Source organism: Ambystoma mexicanum, chromosome 2p (assembly GCF_040938575.1).
Source record: "Ambystoma mexicanum isolate Mex_15411 chromosome 2p, UKY_AmexF1_1, whole genome shotgun sequence".
Classification (NCBI taxonomy): Eukaryota; Metazoa; Chordata; class Amphibia; order Caudata; family Ambystomatidae; genus Ambystoma; species Ambystoma mexicanum.
The window spans coordinates 634,279,502-634,299,368 of NC_090923.1; the positions used below are offsets into that span (position 1 = coordinate 634,279,502).

Genomic DNA, 19,867 nt, shown 5'->3' on the forward strand with positions numbered 1-19,867 from the left:
GCCCTCTTTAACATGGCGTGGACCTCCTGCAGCAACTGCGCCATGTGCTGTTCTTGTCGAGCCACAGGGGGAATACAAGGACACCTGCATTGGAACTCCAAGGTGTGCCTGTGAGAGCGTCCAGCACCCATCTGTCGGTGGCGATGGTCTTCCACGGTCTTCCTCGCCAGCCGACTGCCCACTGGGGTGCACAAGTGGGGGACTGAGTCCACAGCGGGTTCAGGCCTGTTTCGGTGTCGGGCCCTACCCTGCAAGCAGCGCCAACGCAGTCCTCTGCTGTCGCAATGCCTGCAAGCGACCTCTGTACGCCTCTTGCACGAGAAGGCTGCCGATAAGGGGTGGTGTAGCCCTTGGAGGACCTGCTGGACTTTCCTCTTGAGGAACGAAAGGACTACTGACGTTGCTGCAGGGTACCCAGTGAATGTGCAGTCTGTGTCAGGCTTGATAATTTGGAGAGACCTGACGACCGTCTTGCCAAATAGGTTTTGTCTGACACCTTGGACCATGTCCAGCCTGAAGTTGGTAGCTTTCAGCCAACCCTACCGACGAAGGGACACTGTTGCCCATCTGACAGAATCCGGGGTCCGCAATGTCCACCACCATCTCGGATGGTGTGGCCCGAGGCCACTTCTCCCTCCTGGAACAGCTCAAGAACTTCTGCCTTCTTGTAGTTGGATAGAAAGTGCAGGATAGGGCCCAGCTTATACCACAGTTCCTAGTCGTAGCGGGATAAGATGGCCAGGGTATTAGCAGCCTTATTGGTGCTGGCAGGCATATAGATTATCCTCTTCCCCCCATAGTGTCCAGCTCTTCCCCTCCTTGTCCGGGAGCAACAGGGACGAGGACAATGGGTTTGCAGAGCGTTTCCTGGCCGCGGCTGAGACCACAGTTGGGTGAAGGCTGGGACCTCTGGCACTTGGGGGCAGAGTCCGGGAACCTATAATTCTTCACGAGCCTGTCCCGCTTGGGTGGAGCGGTGCTCCGATTGTTCAACAGGGCTAGGCCTTCATCCCAGATATAGTCCAACAAGGGGACGCCATGATTGTCTTCTGTCTGGATTCACAACGTTGATAAAAGGAACCCTTCCCTTTTTGAATATTCAGGGACAAGTTGGAAAAGTTCAGAGGCCCTGGATATTGTGTGGAAGGAGCTGACCTCATCCGGCAAAGAGGACCTGCACAGATCATCCGCGCCTGCTGGTTCCCAGTCAGCTTTTACAGAAGTCATTGGCTTAGTCGGTGTCCATCGCTGGAGCAGTCGTATCCGTGTGCATGCCAGGAATAGTCAAAGGCGTGGTTAATGGAAGTAGTTGATGCAGTTGTGGCCGTTCAGGACCACGATTATGTTGTCTTTGCTGGTTGAGAGGCTGATGGCGTTGCCGAGGGAGGCAGCAAAGGGCCAACTGTGGATCTCTCCGTCGCCTTGTCTGCCGATGGTAAGCAGAGTTTTGAAGGAGTCAAGGACTTTCTCTTAGAGGGAGAGCCCACACTGGTAGTTTCACCGTGGATGTGGTCGGTGACTGCGACCTCGTCCATCCCAAGCCAGGAACCGCAGCAGCAGTGAAACCCAATGGGATCAGTGGCGTGCGGCCTTGCCTTCTTTTGGACACCCAAGGGAGGGGCATCCTCAAAGGACCTTGACATCTTTCCTTAGGGGGGGGGGTTTGTGGGACCACCCGGTCCTGAGGGAATCATGACCATGCCCAGAGGAGAGTCCTTACCTGATTTCAACCATGCTGCCAGCTTGCTGTAGCAATCCTTCTTGGTCTTTCGAAAAAATGACAGCAGACCTTGCATCCCTCCTCATCGTGGTCCAGATGCAGGCAATACTGACATTTGTGGCGTTTATCCTCCAGGTACACGTTACTTAGTCCACATTTGAGAGTTTGAAGAGGCATCGCCTCTTTTCGGTCATGGTGGAAAGCCAAGTGAAAATTCTTTTTACAGAGGATTCCCAGCCTGACGGGGGAATATTCATGAGCATGTGAATCCATGCCAGACCCCATGCTGGAGAAGGCCAGTTTGCTCTGCATTGGTAACTTGTTTTAGAAACAGATTACATAGTAGTAAACTTACTACACCCCCCACCTCATTTCCTGGTGATGCGACTTCTGGTGTATCGCTGGACTCCAGCAATGGCAGTTTTCTCATCAGGTAGAATGGCGATTTGGTTTCGACCGCTTTGTAGGAGATGCAGGTTAACATTATGCATGCTCAAAATAATAGCTAGTGCAGGGTTATGTGGTTCAAATTTCCTAGTCCTGCGAGGATGCGTGCTGCTGTGTGCTGGAGAGCTTTCAGGAGGTGGCAAGGTAGCACCTGGAACTCCTGCAAGTAAGCATGGCCACCTACCAATTGGGAGAGGATCAGGACTTCGACAATTGTTCTGAAACTAGGGCAGGGATAAAAGGCTGGTATCTGTGAAGTAGCGCATGTCGGGACTATGCCGTTTTGGACTTCTTGGTGAATTGATTTTTGCATAGAGAAAACATTTCATGGTCAAGCCAAGAAATGTTGCACTGGTTTGAATTGGTAGAGTTCAAGTCAGCCAATTCTGGGCTTAGGCATGGTTGCTCAGATGTCCAAAGAGAATTAAGGCAGCCAGGCACTTGAACGAAGGACTGACTGTGCTCTAGCAGATGTTTGTGCAAATTGATCTTTAGGTAAAGCTTCTTGTGTGTATGGGTTTATCTTGATGCAGAGTGTTGCCAAGGAGAGACCCCAGAGGTGAAAGATGACAGGGGACATTATAGAGCCATGTGGAATTACACAGGTTACTGGCCAGCATTGGAATCTGTTAGAGCATATCTTGAAGAGTTTGCAACTGCTGCAGTAGTTAGTTGGAGGCAAACCACTGCAAGGCTGTTACAGCAAGGCCCATCCAGATATTGAGAGGTTACATGGTCAATAGTAATGAAGGCAACAGAGATCCAAGTAATCACATTCCTTTAAAATTCCTTGCAAATTGTCAAAATGTGCAAACATGGCAACACGGCCTGTGGTAATGCATGCCTCCATAGGCCATTTCTAACACTGCTAGATTTGTGAATAAGCACCATTAAGCAGCTTTCCTGGCCTCATTTTTCCCTAAAGATAAGTTGGCATCCCAGTACTGCATTCCATGCATACTCTTCTTGTAACCAATGGAATTAAAACTGAACATATGTTCGGTATTATTCTACTCCTTTCAGGGAACACCATCAGATATTGTTTTAAGTCTCAAAGGCTAATTTGCAGCTTATGTACAAATGCCTTCAAAACATAAATATCTTCAGTTAATACAGTAAGTTACAGAAACTTGGATTTTGTGTCAAGAAATTGATGGAAAAAAAAGTTTGTCTGAACATTCTCATAGGCAACACGTAGTTAGCCTAAACTATGGCCACTGAATCCATGTAAAAATGAAAAATCATTTCTATGAAACACCCATACATTGTTGGAAGTTTTTACCAGGGACACTACTTCCTGGGATCTTCCTGCACTCAAAGCCCAATATTGGGTTCAGCGCACCTTCCATTGAAGATAGTCAGCCACCAACTTTAACAGTTCGACCTCCCTCCACACACCCGCCCCTCCTTTGATTTGGTCTGCCTCAATTCACACAATAGCACCATCACCTCACCCTCACTTTTACAAAGCCTTCACTGGTCAGTCGTAGCCACCTAGCTTCCCTTGACTGCTCCAAGGTCACAAATGGAAGAGGGACGCTAGGAACTTGCGCTGAGCACACCCCTTTGATGCCAAACACGTTGCATGTCATGCCTAGGTGCTAGCAGCCATATTGCTCTCTTGTGAACTAACCAGACCGTAAAAGTGCCCTTGAGCTCATCAAAGTCCCACCTCGCTATGCTAGGGCCTTTAACAGTCCATGGCACGCTATTGCAAGTTTTTATTAATGCATGCAACACAAGTTATTTGCTTTTGTACTATGTTTGAAACCTTGAGAAAAATAATAAGTAACTGATCCAATCATTAATAGATTTAGAGAATGAAATTGCGGATTTCAATCTGTAAAATGATTGTCTTGCGAGTCAAACAAGCAGCTTCTTATGGTTGTCCTTTTCCAGAATTACATGGATAACAACCAAATCTAAGACTGAAGGATAACTAAAAAGAGTGCACTTGATGCAACATTAAAATACAAACTATCAAGTTTGCACCCAATACTAAAAATACACCAAGTTTACAAACCAACTACATTGGCCATAGGATGCCAAAACCTAGCAGGCGTACAGGGCCCGTTATCAGATCTCCTTGCACAGCATGGCACCAAGAAACTTCAGGCAGCAGACGTTTTCCACCAATGGTGCACCCACAATGGAGTGGGTATCGAACTGTTCATCCTCTGAGCTTTGTAGGTTTACTTCCTCAATTGCCTCCATGTGCCACTCGTAGAAAACACAGGGAGCAGTGCATGGCATGATGCCGCTTGATCCAAATCTACTCAAAATCTGCGAAGCTGCATCATGAAGAGAGCCCAACCTTGGTACATAATCTGGGCTCACACTGTGCCCGGTCACATACCCTTCATTGCTCTTCTCAGTAGAAAAAGGCAAATCTTTACCACTCTTCTACTACACAACTGCAATGCAACCTTTAATCTAAAAAGCTCTTCACAAAAGTAAACTGACTGATTTAGTCCAGCGATTTTTCATTCCCCCAGCTCACCCACAATCCACTTACAAAAACTGCAGGTAGGATGCACACTACCACATCCAATAACAGTTAAACAAAAACTATGTTAGCAAATAGGTTATTGAAAATACCTGGAGTGCAGGTCTTACCTGTTTACTATCCACTTCAATATCAGCAACATAGTTTTCAAATACTGTAGGCACATAGACTTCAGGAAACTGGTCTTTACTAAATACAATCAGTAAACAGGTCTTTCCACAGGCACCATCTCCCACTATGACTAGTTTTTTTCGAATGGCTGCCATATCTGAAAATGAGGCAACAATGTTATATCATACTGGTTCGGGAAGGGTTACATTTCTAGCAGTCAACGTAATTTTCAACAGACACCTTCACAACAACCTCCCCCCCCCAAAAAAAATTTAAAAAACACTTTACAATAAAGCCAATAACTGCTTGGATCTGCCTCTACGAGTGTATAGGGGAAGGCTTCCTTACGGTCATTATGGTATTCAGTGAGCACGGACCTAGCTTCAAGAAGCAACGGAGCGCTTTACAGAGGTATACAATACAGATGCATAGCGCTTTACAGAGGTATACAACAATACAGATGCATATCGCTTTACAGAGGTATACAACAATACAGATGCCTAACGAAGCGTTTCAGCTGTAACAGAACCAGCGGGGTAGGATACAGAGGAGGGAATACAGCTGTACCAGGTGGCATGCAGCATCTTGCGAGTCAAGTGGCATGAGGGGCGAAGGTTGTACATTTTGATTTTAGCTCAAAGGTAAGCTAACCTGATTAAAAGCAGGTCAATATGACAGAAAGCAATGGAGTCCCAACAATTGCAAGCGCTGCAGTTTATTGTCGCAACCTTGGCCGAAATCACACCTTTTCATATGGGTGGGCTGTTTTTCAAGAACTTACATTTTAAGCAATCAATATCAGATTCCCGGCTATTTAAGCAGATTTAAAAACTTAGCAGCTTTGGAGCATTCAAACATAGTAAACTATAAAGCAAGCAGAGGCCACAGAGACCAACGGATGGTAGCCGCCATGCATTTAAAAACAATATTTAAAAAGAATGCATGCAAGAATTGCTGAGGGTAGAGTACAGATCCATCTACAGCGACAACCCCCCCTCCTGCAATCATCCAATCCCTCCCACCTAATGACTCGGAGACAAGAATGGCTGAAGATAGATTACTGTATCCAGACCAACAACTACATGGTACCCATTTTTAAAAGATGTTTGAGTGTAAGCACTGAACATCAGGGCCAACCACTCCCAAAACAGGTGTCAATGGTGTTCTTCCATGACTCACGCTCCTGGCATTAGACGGAGCCAAACATCGCAATTATTTTCAGCTGGTTGGACAGTGTCTTGCGTCACATTCTCCCAGATCGCACGAGTCACTCATAGCATCATCAGCCATAAGCGGTCCACCATATTCACAATCCTTCCTCTCACAGCCTCTGCACAGATGGACAATCACAAAAATCTGTGAACGAGTATGCTGTTGGATGAGAAGCCTCTCCTGCAAGAAGAGTGGAGCAGGTCATTCAGCTGAGCTAGGTGAAGCGAAAACCAGTAGGTTCATTGGAGAGTTCTATATGTAGAGGTTTGCATCTCTGGGTACCCACTGTCCAGGAACATAGCAGGTCCACGCAGGTTTTATATACTATAAGCATCCCCAGATTCTTGTAAAATTCCAGGATATTAATTTAATCATTCGCTTAAAAGCATAGCCGAATGCTGCTGCACATTTGAGAGTTACTGGCATAAAAAGTCATTTTTTTGCATGATAAAATAAGGCATGTAAACTCATGAAAGCCAGCTACAACATGAAGCATTTGAAGTCCCAGGAAGGCCCGAAGGAGTTGTGGCTGATGCAAATGCCATTGAGCCAGATGGTGTCACATTGGGTCAGGGATACCAAAATCTTCTGTGAATCACACCTTCCACACTTCACACTTCTCTGGAGTTTAAGAACACTGGGGTTTCTGGAGGAAGTACGTTATGGTTCAAATGAGTTTAATGTTTAGTTGGCTGATTCTTCAATCCAGGTAGTCATCCTGGAGTGAGGGCCACAACCGTCAGTGTTAATTTTGTATCCAGGTAGGTTGCCAAATACTGATGAAATATCCAAGATGTGGGGCCATTCTTCCTTTATATTGGAACGGAGGGGAAGAGGTTCAACCGCAAAATATATTCTTCTGTTGGCCCATGGTTGTAGCTGCGATCTGCTTGTCTATCACTTAACATGGCAAGTGTTCACACAGAATGGCAAAACTTAAGGGGAAACTGGGTACCCCAGCCACGCTCCACTCTACACGAGTGAAAGCATAGCAACAACTTGGCTAGTGTAGATTGTTCCTGGACTTCATTCAACAGTCTTTGTCAACAAATGCCCCATTATAGCCAAACTGTCAGGATGTGGAGCAGGTGCAACCATTCAGTTCAGTCAAAAGCTTTTCCAGTATCTGTGGAGAGCAATGGTGAGTTCTGGATGCATAGTCAAGGCACCAATCTTCTCACGAAATTATTCTCCCAGATCAAGCTGGATTTAGAGTTTGTGATGTAATGGAGGCAGATGCAGAACACTGGTGCCCAGTGCAGATCCAAAGGAATGCTGGATGGGTTATCCATATTGGAGACCTCAAGGTGAGGAGAGCTTCGGACGCTTTGAAGAGGATTGCAGTAGGGAAGAGGAAGAGTCAGATTGGTGCATGCAGCAAAGGTGTTAGCGAGGCCGAAACATAATGGAAATGGAGAAAAGGTAGTGAGGGCTCAGTAAAAACTTCAGATGGGAGTGTTGTATCCTCAGACTGCAACCAATGTTTGTGGCTAGAAAATGAGCTTTCAGACTAAGGCACAGTAGTTGGTGTCTGTAGTTGGGATGCATAATAGACAAACCCCATGGTCAGCTTTGATCGTTCTAGTAATTACGAAGGCCCATGTGTTCAGCAGTTTCCAAAAAAGGGAACTGGTACACTTCCATGCGACAGAGTTCCAGAATTTGGTGACCAATAGCAAGAATTAGGATCTTCCCTGCCCTTTTCTGCTGAAGCTTGAACTGGTTCTAATGCAGCATTGCAGGGCCTTCAAGCAGTTGATGGTATGAAGTTTTTTTCCCCATTAGATATTCAGAGAGATGGAGGCTATTCATGTGATCCATTCATGATGGAACTAGAGATTTCTCAGCAAAATAGAACTGATCCAGTGTCATCACCGACAAAGTCAACTACTACTGGAGTTGAATCGTCCGGCCAAGAACAAAGGCCTAAACCGAATGGCAAAAAATAAAAAACAGGTTAAAATCCATAGATGTGGAAGGGTGAACTTGAAAATTGGATTCAGAGCCCACAACAGGAATCCATATCAAGACCGAGGGCTGATCTGGAAGGAGGAGGAGAATTTTAATGAGGCTATAAAAGGTCTCAGAAGAGGAGGCACGAGGCTCGTTGGAATCTACAAGACTGAGTGATGCCATTCAGCTAGAGCTGGGGGAGCCAGAGATTTCATGGATAGGGCCAAGCCTGGGGTTCAGGCCTGGCTCTAGGAGCCAACCACGGGACAGGCCCATGAAATCCCTGGCTCCCCCAGAAAAAGGAAAAAAATTGAACGCGGCCTGGCGAGCCACCATATGGGCCGTGTTTATTTCCTTTTCATATATGGGCATTTCTTTCCATTTCGCCCGCGTGGTGCAGACAAAATGGAAAGGGGATTTTTTTGCCCTGTGCCATCCTGGTGGGGCCCGTGGCATCCGAAGATACCGGCCCGAAAGGAAAGTCGGGATGGAGCCCTCCCATTGGAGCCCGGGCCGGGCCTAGCCAGGCACGCACGCACACCTACATTCAGCATGCTCATTTGGCACACAGTCGTGGCGCCCTTGATGAACAAGTATTATATTGCAATATATTGGCAGGAAATGGTGGAACAGTAAAACCTCAAGTTCAAACAAAGTTCACTATAACAAAATAGCTGGCAGAGAGCCCCTTTTTAAATCGTTTCAAAGTGTTGAGACTGCTACACATGGTTCCCCAACTTAGGGTTCCAAACAATCGAGATGTGGTACAGGCGAAATCAACTGTGTCTGTGGAGGACCAAATTTGGTCACGTTTGCATCTGAGAAAAGCTCACACTGAATTTGATCATGCTGCACTCAATTAAGAATGGGGTACTTATTTGAGATTGGCTCCCAATATAATACATTAACAAAGTCTTCAAGATTCTACCCTGCCTATGGCAGATAAGATAAATATTATGACTCGGACTGAAGGGGAGCTCTTGGATGGCTGCGCTTAATCAAATCTATGCAATTAGCTGTGGACTGCTGCTTCTAGACAGTGCCTTATTGAGGTATCCCCATACCTCGTAGGTGACAATGGGGAGGGGGCTGGCACATGTCCTAATAAATCAAATTCATTTTAAGTCAATTGAGATGTATACAAGACAAGTCTTAGCTGATTAGTTATCGTTTCACTTGTTTATTCCAATTAAGTTCTCGTACAAAGTGCCATTTTGCACTTGCCCATTCTGCAGACACGCGTTTCGACCAATTTCTGTTGTCTCTCTGCGCTGGGCTAAGTAACATTCAAGCATGATCGGGATCATGTGGGGCACCGGAGCAGTCCCTCGGCAAAACAGGGACTCACTGAACGTTTAAACCCGATGCTAAAGGAGATTACTGAGATTAAAAAATGCAATACATCAAATTAGAAGCATATGGTTATGAGTAAATTAAGCAGCAATAGATACTGCATGACTTTGATTATATAGCCCAGCATACAGGAAGACCAAAGATTGGTCGTAACATGTGTTGGCAGAAGGAGCAGGACTTAGTAAAAGAACTTAACTTGAATAAACGATATCTAATCAATTAAGACTTGTCTTATATATATACACATCTCAATCGATTTACGACGGATTTCATTTATTAGGACATGCGCCAACCAAAAGAGCCAGCCTACTCCTAAGAGAAACACTACACCACTTCCGTACTAGGAGGGTAACAGGCTCATTCTTCCATGTAATGCCATGGCACAAGGAAGTGGGCCTGGATCCCTTATACTCAGGCACCAATACATAATTAGAAATAAGAGACCCATGCTGATTTTATTTCTTTGATGAACGGGGACGGTTGTAGATTAAGACATTGTATTGGTAACAGGTTGGAGGGATTTGATCAGGGGGACAAGTGCTCAAACCGTAACAATTCCCAGGTACAGGAGCAGCATGTAGATAGGTGAGTGGGGGGATTCTGAGGTTGAGGGCTGGACGTCGTGCTCGGGTCCCAAAAACATTTCAACTAAACTTGTGAGCTGGAATTCCCAAGGGTTTAATAGTTTTCTGCAAAAGGATCAATGGGAGCCTTTTAAGACACCTGGCTGTTGGAAGCCCCTTCATTAGAAGGCTTTGCGTCTCATTTAATAAAGCAAAGAAAGGTTTAAAGGGGAGGCCATACGGAGCTTTAATGCCTACTATTACACCACGAGGTGGATCTTCCATCAATGGAAAACTGTTTCAGATGGTCTTAACCTGTGTTTTAAAGCTGGTGTGTGAATATGATGCGATTGAATGTCTCATCAATGTATACGTAAATCGGATTGTGACCATGGATGTCTTACAACCTGAATTAGATTACCTTTTCGTTGGCGCGAGAGTAGCCAAACTCCTAGTAATTTGTTTGGGAGACTGAAGGGCTCTAAAAATATGGATGACTCACCAGCAGTAGGGTCGGGACAGGGGTTCTGAAAGCTGCAAGGGGGGGCTATGTGGTCGAATCTTATGAAGCAATGGAATCTTATGCGCCTAAGTGGAAATGTGGAGGGGGGTTGGAGTGTGGAAACAATTGGTGCAGCCCTTTTTTTTATGACAGATTCACTCTTTCAACTGGTTGATATCTTTAATATTGGCAGGATGCCCGAGATGAGAGTGACCAGGCAAAACTGATAGTTGATTTTAATATGGATAATAATGTACACTAGTCTAACTACTTAGCTTGCACTGGGTATAACTGCTAATGTAGGGCAACAGTGTTTCACAGGCAGTAAAAAACATGGTTCGTTTTGATAGCCTGGTGAAGAGGTACTGGGATAAATGGGTAGAGGGGCAAAATGAGGTGCCCAATTTAGAAGAACACTTCACAGCTTTACTGTAACAGTGGAGGGGACCTTTGACGCCAGTTAGCTGTTGGACTATGGAGACACTGCATTGTGCCTACAGAAAGACATTTGATGTGGTCATTAGAGGCAGGAAGCAGGAGATTAGATGGCGAAAAAGGGCGATATTAAGGTTTAGTACGTTGAGCTGGGATGAAAGAGGCTGCAAGTAAGGGCATCTTTAAAAATGTGTTGAAAACATACGAAATATTGCACTATATGAAACAGAGCCAAGTAATTTTCTCTTTCTGCACTGAAGATGAAAATAATTTGGGCAATTTTGATTTGCCCTCAAGACCAACAAAGGTTACAGTCTAATGTGAGTATGGAAGTAGTGGCTCGCTCACTTAAACAAGTGTGCTTCCTCACAGAATGAGGAGCCTCTGCCACCATTATGAGGGTTAAACGTTGGCTGATAAATTGGAACCATGATGAAATTAAGAACATGATTATGTGTTAGAATAACTCTAGGGTCTCCAGGCACGATGATGTGTCCCACTGTATGCTAAAACACCACCCTGATCTCTGGGCACAGCTCCTATTGGCGCTTTTCAAACAAATTGTTGCAGAAAACAGATTGGAATTATAATCGTGCAGTGCCACGATTTGGGCAATCTATAAGAGGGGCCCAAGGTATGAGCCATCAGCCTATTTCCCTAATACTAAGTGGGGAACATCTTTGCAACTTTGTTAAATGATTTCACGTCATGGGCTGACGAACCGCAGATTGTGCACATTAGACAAATAGGATTTAGAAAGGGGCTGGGAACTGCCCCCAACGGCTTGCTTGTTACCCTTTAGTTAAGGTGACCTAAAAAAACAAAACGCTTTTTGTTGTAGCCAGCTTAGACATGTTAGACGCTTTCGATAAAGTTGACCAACAAGGTCTGTGGAACAAACTCCATGCTTGGGGCATTCCACGGGGTTTACAGAGCCTTCCAAACGAGCTGCGACTAAGGAGTTTGGGGTTGGTGGGGGGGGGGGGGGGGGAACAGACAATCGTGTGCAATGGCCTCACTACTGAATGTGTATATTGCTGACATTGTGAAGGCTTTGAATTTGCCAAATGTGTTTCCTCCGAAGTAAAGTGTGATAAATATAGGCTGGCTGCTCTAAGCATATGATCTTGACTTTTATACCTTACTCCAATAGGTCTGCAGAGAGCCCTAAATTCAGTGGAAAGACATGCCAAGGAAAATAAGCTGGCTATTAATCCAGAGAAGTCTGATTCTCGTATTCAACAAGCAGAGGAAATACAGGAATGATATTTGGCATCTTAATTTGACAGCAATTCCGGAAGTCTCAAATCTCCTTTATTTGGGCTATATTTTTGCATTAAAATCTCATTTAACTCTGGTAAAAAACTAGAGTGTCAGCCAAACTTGAAGTAATTATCGGCCAAATGAGATTAAATATTTTTGTTGATGTGGTATCAGAGTTGGTCTTAAGGTGTAAAAGTGTGTGTTGGGGAGTACTGACAAACAGGCTGGCACGAGTCCTACCATCCATCATTGACCCAAGACCAAGCGGGATTCATCGGAGGGAGAAGCACTGCGGACAACATCCACCAAGCGATCAATCTCATCGAAGTGGCGACTCGTGATCGACAGGGCCTGGCAGTCCTAACCTTGGATGCCACCAAAGCCTTCGATAGGGTGGACTGGAATTTTATGCGGCTCACATTGGAGGCATTCTGGTTCGGTCCCACATTCCAAAGGATTTAAGCCAACTATAAAGTCCTGAAAACGATCACTGCGACTGAACCAAAAGACCTCAACCTCAATCCCGCTGTCATGTGGGACGAGGCAGGGCTGCCCGCGCTCTCCATTGATCTTCACCCTTGTCATGGAACCATTCGCCCAAAGGACGCGATCCAATGACAAAATTACTGGGCTGGACATAAACAGTGAGCAGTTCAAGATCTCCCTGTATGCAGACAATGATCTCCATTACCAACTGCCAGGCCTCCGTACCCGCTGTTCTAACCGAACTGGAGGCATTTGAACAAGTGGTGGGATTCCAAGTGAACTACTCCAAATCGGAGGCACTGGGCGTCAATCTGGGTGCTCTCCTCATAGCCACCCTCCAAGCACTTTGCCCGCTGACATGGAGCACTGTTTCATCCGCTTACCTAGGGATACGCCTCACAGCGGACCCGAAACGGCTATACACAGCCAACTCACCCCCCACCCCCCCTTTCAAGGAGCTGGAGAATGACCTTCAACGCTGGGACAGCCAAGAAATCTCTCTACTGGGACAGATCACAGCATGCAAAATGAACCTCCTCCCCAGATTGCTATACCTGTGCTCAACTCTCCTGGTCCCACCCCCCCACAACTCCTCCGAAACAAGCCTTGGAGCAACTACAGAAGAAGCTTGCGAAATTCGCCTGGAAGAGACGCAGGGCTAGAATACCAATGAAGGTCATGATAGGAGAAGCTAAATGGGGCAGCCTGGGTCTGCCCAACCTCATGAACCATTTCTTGCCAGCCCAACTGGCGAGCACATCCGCCTGGCGGAACAAGAGTCCCCCCTCAAATGGACTTGGATCGAGCAAGCTAAATGTCAGCCGCAGCTATACTCCCTACTGCATGCCCCAGGGGCCCTCTGGAGCCATGGACGCCATCAACCACCAAAGCAACTCTAAACGCATGGTCATGGGCCCGGCGAAGAAAGAAGTTGCCCAAAGGCTTGGGCCCACTCTCCCTGGTTATCTGGAACCCTGACTTCTCCCCAGGAATGGAGGCAGCAAGCTTCAGCCGATGGACTGCAGGAGGCCTCCGATCCCTCACTCAACTCTATGAAGGTAACACCCCGCTCAGCTTCAAGGAATGCAAGGAACGTTTCCAGTTGACAGAGAGAGAGGGATTCACATACGCTCAACTGCGCCACTGGATCTCGCAACCAACGGTTCATCAAGGGGCAACACGGCACCTAAACCCCCTCGAACATGCACTGGGGGAAGGCACACACCAGGGGCGTATCACTAAGCTGTATTGCCTCCTCCAAGAAGATATTTTAAAAGTCAGACCGCCCCCATATAGGGCCAGATGAGAAGCAGACTGTGGTACCCCATCGAGGAACAGACGTGGGTGGAGATATGGACAAGTTTCAACTCGACCTCCAGATGCGTCACAAACAAGGAGTGCGCCCTCAAGCTTCTCCACCGCTGGTACTACTCCCCAGTCCGCCTACACCATTACAACACATCTATACACCCGAGCTGCTGGAGGCGCTGCTGCAAACGGGGATCCTTCCTCCATATGTATTGGGGTTGCCCAACGGTGCAGTCCTTCTGGAAGGGGATCATACAAATCATTGAGGACATTACCAGCGCAGGCTGCCGATGGACCCAGTAGTTATCCTCCTGGGTGTAGCGAGCCCAGACTGCTATCCTAAAACAGGACATTCTGCTAAAGTGCTGCCAAAGCTACTACTAGCAGCCAAGATCACAGTGGCACGCAAATGGAAAACGCAGGAGGGAACTCTACTGCCCCTCTAGTGGATACAAGTTTGGGAAATACTGGTGGCTGAGAAAGTCATTGCGGCAAGAGAAGGGGGCCCTCCACCGCTTCACCGACTGCTCGGCCCCAGTGCTGATCTACCATAGCCGATTCCCAGCGTTGACTTTTCAACCACGCCGGGTGACAAACTTTCACTTACGGTGGTGGGCTGAACATATTTCATGTATATCAACAGTGATGGAGTTATGCCAATGTGGATAACCTGTTTGTTATGCAGTAACAAAAATAAATCAAGTTAAAAAAAAAAAACAGAAATGTGTATTGGGGTATTTTAACCTTTGGGCTTGGGCGGACGTGGTCAAACCCTGTTGTGATCCCTTTCTTAATTGCGATGGATAGCGTTTAATTGTAACAACTGGTGGTAGGGCTCACTCGTGATAAAGGACACTCTTGAATTTAGATTTGCTTGTGCACAGCTCTTGCGAATCTTCCCCTGTCACTCATTGAGTTGGTCGGACCACTATGACGTACCTTTTGAAAAGGCCCAGCCAAGATAATACAAAAGTTCTTCAGAAAAACTACATCAGTGGAGTCAGCAACACTGGCCTCCCGGATGACCTCAACCTATGAGGAACTTAAAGATTGCCCTGCGCCAGAACCCTCATTTATGTAGAGATTTGATACAGCCTGCGCTTTAGTGGCTGATCAGCAGGCTCCCATTAAATGGACAAAAAAAGCTGCTGCGTCCCTCGGCTGGCTGGTTTTCTACCAAGCTACATTCAATTTTGTTCATTGGAGCGCCAGGCGGGGCGCAAAAGGCAGACGGTTTATGATACACATCTAAAAGTTTAAGAAGCAGCTTGCCTCATACCATGAAGCCCTTAAAGGGACTAAACGTGCTAATTTTACTGCAACAATTTCTGGGTCACAGATGCTGTGCGACAATCTGTCCCTCTTTTTCACGGAGAAAATGAAGAACATTAGGGCCAACATTGCCAACGTTGTGGAGGGGGCCTCGAAATCTGTTCATGCCTATTGGCACCTCAGATGCCCAGATTCCATAGTGCTTTTGACTCCTTCCAGTCTACCGACCGCTCTGAGATAATTTGGATCGTCACCCACCTCAAATCTGCATCTCCTCTTGACGATATCCCTCTGCACCTGTTCAAATCTACTATTCCGAGTTTGATTGACAAAATAGTGGAGGTAATTAACTCTTCTCTGGCCTTTGGTCGGATTCCGGCTATCATGAAAAAAGCCTTGTTGATTCTGCTGAAAAAGCTATCAGACATAGCAATTTTCTCCAATTATCGGCCAATTTCCCTGCTTCCTTTCCTTATGAACGTTTTAGAAGCAGTTATCACCCCTCAACTGCAAGCTTTTCTGGAGCACCACAATATTCTCGACCGGTCAAATGGGCTTTCAGCCTCCAATTCGCACCAAGTCTGTCCTGTCAGTGCTTTACTATTGATCAAAGATCAAGGTGGTATGACAGGTCTTTTATTGGACCAGTCGGCCGCCTTTGACACCATTGATCATGCCCTTACAGAACGCTGGCATTTCTGGCCTGGTTTTGGAATGGTACTGTGCATTTCTGACTTCCGTTCGCAACTGGTGTCTCTTGCTTCTTTCAGGACTTCACCTTAAATGGTGATGTGGGGGGGTTGTTCTGCAGGGCTCTGTCCTCTACCCCCTGCTTTTTAATATATACGCCCAGTCACTGGCACTTCTCATTTGGGTTTAAATTGTACTCCTACGCGGATGATACCCAAATTCCGTTCAGGCTGGACTAGGCTCAAGCAGGGACTGCAGCCCAGCTGAGATCCTGGTTGGCAGCAATTGGGGCCTGGATGGAAGCCAACTGGTTTAAACTAAAGGCAAGAAGACAGAGGTCCTTACCACTAGCCTGGCGTCTGGAGAGCTGGACCACAGACTTCTGGCAATTAACCAACTCGACTGGAGCAGGAAGGGGTCCCATTTGTTAAGAACCTTGGCGTGAAAATTTCAGCTACACTGAAGATGGATACTATGATTAACACTGTGTGCGGACTGGGCCTTCTCAAGTTGAAGCAACTTGGGAAAACCCACCTCTCTATCCCGGAGGATCTTGATGCACATAGTGGAAGCTTGTTTAAACGGCAGCTTGGACTACTGTAGTGCGACTTTTCCATTGAAAACCAGCCTATTTTACTGCATCGTTTGCAGGTTCTTCAAAATGCAGCTGTCCGCCTTGTTAAAAAGTATTCCTTTTAGACAGTATTTTTCCGACGCACAACGGGAACAATCGTTTGGCCATGCCAGCACGAATCCATTTAAGTTCAGTGTATCATTCATTGGATTGAACAGGGTTGTTTAGACCTGTAGGATAAATTATATTGCCCAGGTCGTGCACTCTGCTCGGCAGGTGCAGTGCTTCTGAAAATACATGCCTATTGTTAGGAGAGGGTAGGTGGGCCGGCGTTTTCCATTTTAGGTCCTAAATTATAGAATGCACTACAAGTAGGGATCCGCCGCCTGCAAGATTTTGGTCTCGTTAAACAGAGTTTAAAGACCCATCTGTTTGCCTAAATTGTTAGTTCTCGCTTTCAACGCTACTAGACGGCGCTATGATGCCTTTGTGTGCTTCATAAATGCATTGTTTGATTAATTCATGCTAAAACACTGCCAGTTCTCACGTTTGCCCCTTATGAACAGAAAGCTATACCCAAACTGACCTATGGTCCAGAATGATAACCCCATTCAATCAAGGGTTGGTTGGAAGTGTTTGAAGGGAGATCTGCAGGAAAGTACTAGGTTTACCAAACGCTGTACCGATTGCAGTTATATGCTGGGAGTTGGGCTGGTATGGGAAATTGGGACCATTTCAAAGAGGGAGCTTCTTTTTATAATGTTCTTGGTGCATTATATCGACACAAGGAAGAGGCATCCGTTAAGGATTTTATGCTGTCCTGTAAGGGTTTAAACGAAGCGGCTATTAAGCCGGACACTGGTTTTTATAATTTTCAAAAAATAGAAGGGAGTACTTTGATAGACTGAGTAGTCTTGATACACTGCAAAAAAAAAAATCATATTTTATGAAAAATAGGTCATTTTGTCAGTGAAGCTGGTTAAACCCCTCCCGCAACTAGCGAAATCACCTTCTATGAAACTATGCATGTTCTTGAAATTTAGGGTGAATTGTCCATTAACTCTTGAATTATTGGGCCAAGGATTTGTCTCCCAGAAGAAAAACAAAAACGGAACATGTATCATCTGCCGATAGAAACCCTCAAACACCCAACTGTACATTGTTGATCCTTGGATCCCCAAAAACAAAACACTACAATCAGTAGATTTGTTCATTCTGTAAATGATATGCTGTCAGATGGGGGTTTCTTTTTCCATTTCTGTAATTCACTTTTTGATTCATCTGGGTGATATTCAGGGCCTCAGCCAGGAAGAGGAATAATTTGTTTCAGGTTGTTTGCCTGCCGTTGACAGTCTTGCCATGAAGTTGTTGCATTAATGTGAATTTCTGCATTTTAATGAATTTCTGCATGATAAAGGGATGGATTGTTGCAATATTGGTATTTTAATGTGGAATTGCTATCTTTGTCTTTTCATTGTACTGATGTTATCGTATTTATGAAACATGATTGTTATGTACCATATGAAAACTTTCATAACATACAAAAATATTTCACAGGCATGGCAATATGGGTCAAGAACAGATCAAGCAAGATTAATTTTGGAGTTCAAAGTTGGAAAAAGCAACTGGCAATGGGCTCACCTGTGGTTCAGACGGGAGGCCGAATCCATTATGATTCTAAGGATCCTTTACTAAGGGTGATGGCAATGGGCACATCGGATCTGTGCAAGAGATTGATGTGGTGTTCTGTGCAAACACTGCATATCCGTTCTGTTTTGGTAGGGTTAAGATTTAGTCTGTTAACCGAGGCATGATTTTAGGTCCTGCGATACAGTGAGAGGTTGTTTGAGTTTATAGATCTGCAGGTCATCTTTGTAATAAACCTTCCAGGAATCACCCCTTTTGTTTTACTGTAGTCAACCCAAGTGGGATGGATATGCCCACCCATCGCTCCCATACCGGCAGGGCCTTGAGACCCAAGCTACTCCTCCCGGATTTATTTATGAATTATATAGCGCACCTAACCATTAGGCCCAACAAACCCGAAAACATGTTTGGGGATGCTTGTGGTCTCTTGCAGAAGGGATGTGACCAAGCAGTTCAGGTTGGATGGCCTCTTTTGGGGGGTGTGACCAAGCCTGATTTGCAAATGGCCTTTCCCCTTTTGTACTGGCATGGCAAGTGAAGAAAGATTGTCTGGAGGGTTGCCCAGAGCAATGCAGAGGTTACAATCAATTCTAAACCTTCCAGCCATCATCTCTTGTTTTATTACATCCTTGTAGTTTTAAACAGGCGATACCAGCCAGGCTGAGGATGTTCAGGAGAGAAGTCATGTAAATGTTGAAAAGGAGAGGTAAAACCATGAATCCTTGTGATATTCCACAGGTTATGCATGGCTGGACTGTTTCAGTTCTCTCAGAGAAAGTAGGTGACCCAGAATAGCACAACTCCTTAGAATTTCATTAGAAGAATTTCGTGGTTGATGGCGTAAACGCTGGAGGGGTCCAGTAGGATGAGCGCATTCTGCATCATGTCCCGATCGGGCAGACGGACGATTCTGTAACCTCATCTGCTTGAAACCAGGTGAATTTGGTGGTTTGTTTCTAGAGCTGGCAATACGATTTTTTTCCAGAGCTGTTGCAATGCAAGTGTTTGGGATGGGGCAGTAGATTTCCTGTTCGTTTGGGTCAGCTGTGGGTTTTGGGGATTTTTATTTGCAAGTTTTTATTTTACTTCAAAGCCGGTGGGAGACAGGCAGTTTTTGAACTGTTTGGGGAGTGGGGGTGGAATAAGATAGATGCCACCTCTTGCTGATTCATGATAGTTTAATATATAATAGGGGACATGGGTCTTTTGTGCCCTAGCAAGGCACCAGGAGTATAAAATAGACAGTAGATCTATGGCAAAAGGGTGGCACAATATCAGAAGAGTGTTCTTGGGTAGTTTGTTTATTGGTCTGGCAGAAAGGTGGTATTCCTTTACTATTCAGGTGCTTTTATATGAACAAGTTACTTACCCCTGGTAACGTTCTTTCGATTGAATGTTCCTCCCGGTATTCTTCATCTTATGATCATTATCTCCATCTTCGTCTGCTTTGGATTTTTTTTCCGACAGGCGGCGCTGTGTCTCTCGTCCAATTGATGTCCCTCAAGGGCCTCCGTTCGGCAGTCGACATCAGTATAAGTAGCGCACCATAGACCATAGGCTCACAGAAAGCTTAAAGTGTAATAAGTAAATTGTACGGCAGGGTAGGCCAGGAGGGGCCATGAGGAATACGTGGGAGGAACATCCAAACGAAAGAACGTTACCAGAGGTAACTAAGTTGTTCCTCGAATGGAGTGTGTCCTCCCACCACATATTCCTGAGCAGTAATAATTTGGAGGTGGGAGTACCAATAACATTTTTATCCAATCATGGACCGAATGAAGAACAGCTTGCAAATTGTCCTTCCTGACTGGAAGATGAATCCAGG

At 45.7% G+C, this 19,867-nt stretch overlaps 1 protein-coding gene across 2 annotated transcripts in view; it reads right to left on the reverse strand.

Annotated features, from left to right (window-relative positions):
* The window catches only part of RHOA (ras homolog family member A), a 457,527-nt gene that overhangs the window by 291,692 nt on the left and 145,968 nt on the right, over nt 1-19,867 (reverse strand). For both annotated transcript variants that reach the window (XM_069644166.1, XM_069644165.1), the window contains exon 2: nt 4,784-4,941. In XM_069644166.1, coding sequence (XP_069500267.1) covers nt 4,784-4,939 — 156 coding nt within the window. In that variant the 5' untranslated portion in view covers nt 4,940-4,941. The remainder of the gene's footprint in view (nt 1-4,783; nt 4,942-19,867) is intronic.